This window comes from Brassica oleracea, chromosome C5, assembly GCF_000695525.1.
Source record: "Brassica oleracea var. oleracea cultivar TO1000 chromosome C5, BOL, whole genome shotgun sequence".
Taxonomy (NCBI): Eukaryota; Viridiplantae; Streptophyta; class Magnoliopsida; order Brassicales; family Brassicaceae; genus Brassica; species Brassica oleracea.
The window spans coordinates 7,982,505-7,986,003 of NC_027752.1; the positions used below are offsets into that span (position 1 = coordinate 7,982,505).

General features: G+C 41.4%; 1 protein-coding gene across 1 annotated transcript in view; it reads right to left on the reverse strand.

Annotated features, from left to right (window-relative positions):
• The window catches only part of LOC106344416, a 6,755-nt gene extending 3,522 nt beyond the window's left edge, over positions 1 to 3,233 (reverse strand). Inside the window, exons 1-4 of the mRNA XM_013783802.1 lie at positions 2,201 to 3,233; positions 1,637 to 2,080; positions 759 to 1,078; positions 18 to 698 (exon numbers count right to left, since the gene is read on the reverse strand). Of these exons, the coding sequence (XP_013639256.1) occupies positions 18 to 698; positions 759 to 1,078; positions 1,637 to 2,080; positions 2,201 to 3,233 (2,478 nt within the window). The remainder of the gene's footprint in view (positions 1 to 17; positions 699 to 758; positions 1,079 to 1,636; positions 2,081 to 2,200) is intronic.
• Between the last annotated feature and the right edge of the window lie 266 nt (positions 3,234 to 3,499).

The window sequence follows — 3,499 nt, forward strand, 5'->3', positions numbered from 1 at the left end:
GGTGGCCTCATGTAGACCTCATCTTCTAGTTCTCCTTGTAGGAAAGCATTCTTCACATCCATTTGCCATAGATCCCACTCTAGGTTGACAGCCAAGGATAGGATTATCCTTATGGTGTGAAGTTTAGCAACTGGTGCAAAGGTATCTAGATAATCCTCTCCATATGTTTGAGTGAAGCCTCTTGCTACTAGCCTTGTCTTGCGCCTCTCTACTGTCCCATCAGCATTGTACTTGATGGTGAAGATCCAGCGGCTTGTTACAGCTCTCTTGCCTTTAGGTAGTTCAACTTCATACCATGTATTATTGATGATCATGGCATTAGTCTCACTGCCCACTGATTCTTTCCATTCCTCATGCTCCATAGCTTCCTCATAAGACCTTGGAATGTATTCCTGATCCAACTCTCCAATAAACACCACATGTTCTTGGGGATAATGAGCTAGAGAGCACACTCCTTGTATGGGATGAGCCACAGCTTGAGCATTGAAGTAGACCCTATTGTTCTTCCAATTTAGATCAACCGGCTTTCTGATCCTAGAACTTCTTCTTGGAGCCGGCTGTGAACTACTTTCCTCAGTTGCAGCTTGATCAATATTAGGCTGCGGCTGGCTTGCAATCACTACTGGCTCCTCTTGAGTCACGTGATGATCCTGCTCCTCTTGTGTATGATGCTCAGCTTGATCATGACTTGCTGAATCCTATTGATAGTATTCAGCTTGATTGTCCCCCTCAGGATCAAGGTGAGGAATCTCAATCACATCAGTATCACCCTCAGTAGATGGCGTGGATTGAGTGGCCTCAGGTGTAGTGGCTCCTTGATCTTGGTGTATACGGATTCCAAGTCTTTCCATTACTCTCCTTAGGTTGTTAGCTCTATCCGAGGCTGAGTGGGACATGTTCTCTACCTCTTCCCGACTCTTTCCATCATAGTAGCCTCTAGATTCCACAAATTTTACATCTCTTGAGATTAAGACCTTCCTGGTCTCTGGTACATAACACTTATAGCCCTTCTGGTGGGGAGAGTATCCAATAAAGATTGCCTTTATGCTCTTAGCTTTCAACTTATCTCTTTGTTCTCCTGGTATCAAAACAAAACAAAGACACCCAAACACACGCATATGATCTATAGATGATTTTTTTTTGTTAAGTGCCTCATAAGGAGATTGATCTTGAAGGACTTTTGTGGGGATCCTATTGATTAGATAGCATGCTGTTAGGACTGCATCTCCCCAAAAACGTTTGGGCACACTTGTGTGGAACATCATACTCCTTGCCACCTCCATGAGATGTCTATTCTTTCTCTCAGCTACACCATTTTGTTGTGGAGTATATGGGCAGCTAGTTTGGTGGATCATCCCATGTTTGGCTAAGTGTTGTTTGAAAGCATTGCTTGTGTATTCTCCTCCATTATCTGATCTCAAAATATTAATCTTGGCATTAAAGTGATTAGATACATGGTTTTGAAAATTTATGAAAGCTTCTAAGACCCTATCTTTAGATTGTAATAATGTGATCCATGTATACTTTGATTTCTCATCTATAAAGGTCACAAAATACTTATGATGTTCTCTAGATATGCATGGAGCTGTCCATACATCAGAGTGGATTAAGTCAAAGCAATTTTCATAAATAGTACTTGATCTAGGGAACACACTCTTGCAATGTTTGCCTAGGATACAAGCCTCACAATCACTTTTAAAGGAAATACTAGGAAGCATGATGTTCAAAGCACGAGAATGGGGATGTCCTAATCTAGCATGCCATAATACATCTTTAGGTAAAGTAGAAATGGAATTTAGAGCATAAGATAAATCGGCTGAGAGCTTAGTGTCTTCAAGTAAGTACAAGTCTCCCTTGGTTACACCTTTGCCAAGCAACCTACTAGTTTCAATATCCTGAAAGTAGACATCATTAGGAGTGAAAGTAACACTACAATTCAAGTCATTAGTGGCTCTTTTAACTGATAACAAGTTAGAGGTAAAACTAGGCATGTAGAAAGCTTTAGAATCTTTATCAAATAGCCTAAGATCACCTACACCTTTGATTGGTACTTTCTCTCCATTAGCTATCATAACATTTCCTAGGGCAGGAACAATATTTTTAATTAAGCTAAGATCACTAATCATGTGATGACTTGCCCCTGAATCTATAACCAATGGTTTTGTAATTTTAGGTTCAGTTAAAGCATTCAGAAAGGTACCACAAGTGGAGGCATGTAAAGAGGTACCAAGTGTGTTACCAGAGTTGTCTTTGAGGAGTTTGATGAGAGCCTCAATGTCAGAGCGTCTGATGACTTCATCTTGATTGTTCCTCAAGGTCAGGTTGCCACTAGACGCCATTGCTTTGCCTTCACCACCTGCTGGAGCTTGGCGCATGCTTGCTGAAGTAGATGGCTCTCCCATGTCACCAGAGAAGTTGGCTCTTGTATCATTGTAGTTGGCTCTGAACTTCTGTGGCTTAAGGTGAGGATGGAGGATCCAGCACTTGTCCTTTCCATGGCCTCTCTTCTTGCAATGATCACATGTCCACACCTTCTTGTCTTCAGTCTTGTAGGTACCTTTATTTGCAACTCCTTCAGCTTGGTTTGCAAGTACCAAGTCTCGCTTGCCTCCAAAGAGCCCCACTGATCCTTGTTCTTTTTGAATCAAAGCACACACTTCTTCAAAGGATGGGAGTTCCTTGTCTCTTAGGATATGCTTGATGAGGTCATTGTATCCAGGGTTGAGAGTAGAGAGAAGAGCAAACACCTTGTCTTGTTTTCTCCTTTCATTCAACACATATGGATCAATGGTTGCTGGCCTTAGCATCTCTAGCTCAGCCCACAGGGATCTAAACTTCCCAGAGTGTTTATCAAAGTCATTGTCCTCTTGACTTAGAGAATTGATAGCCCTCTTGACCTCAAACACCCTACTGATGTTGGACTGGTTTCCATAGACCTTCTTGAGTGTATCCCATAGGTCTTTGGAGGTTTCACAGTAGCCATAAGCTTCCTGGAGTGGAGCATCAAGACTGGACTGAAGAATAGACAGCACCATGAGGTCCTCTTGATTCTTCTTCTTGTCGCCAGCTTCACTCACCACCACTTCTCTACCATCCTCTCCTAAGGTTGTTTTCTTTGGGTTCTTGCCTTCTTCAACAATATCCCAGTAGCCTCTGCCACCAAGAGCTGTCTTAGCAAGTCTTGCCCATAACAGGTAGTTAGCTCCCTTAAGGGTAGCTGGAATCACAAACATTTTTGAATTTTCTCCAGAATCCATCAAGAACAACTCAAGAACAGTTCAAGAATGGTGAGAGAAAATAGAAAATATTTTTGTAAGAAATAATCAGAGTAAAGGTTTGCGGAAGTAATAGGTTTGAAGAGCTTAATTGCTCTGATACCATGTGAGAATTAGTGATTTATGAGATGGTTTATGTGATAAGATCAAAGAGATTAAGGAGTTTGAGTAAAAATAAGAAAGAGAGAGAGAGTATTGCAAATGAGAGAATATGAAGAAGGAAT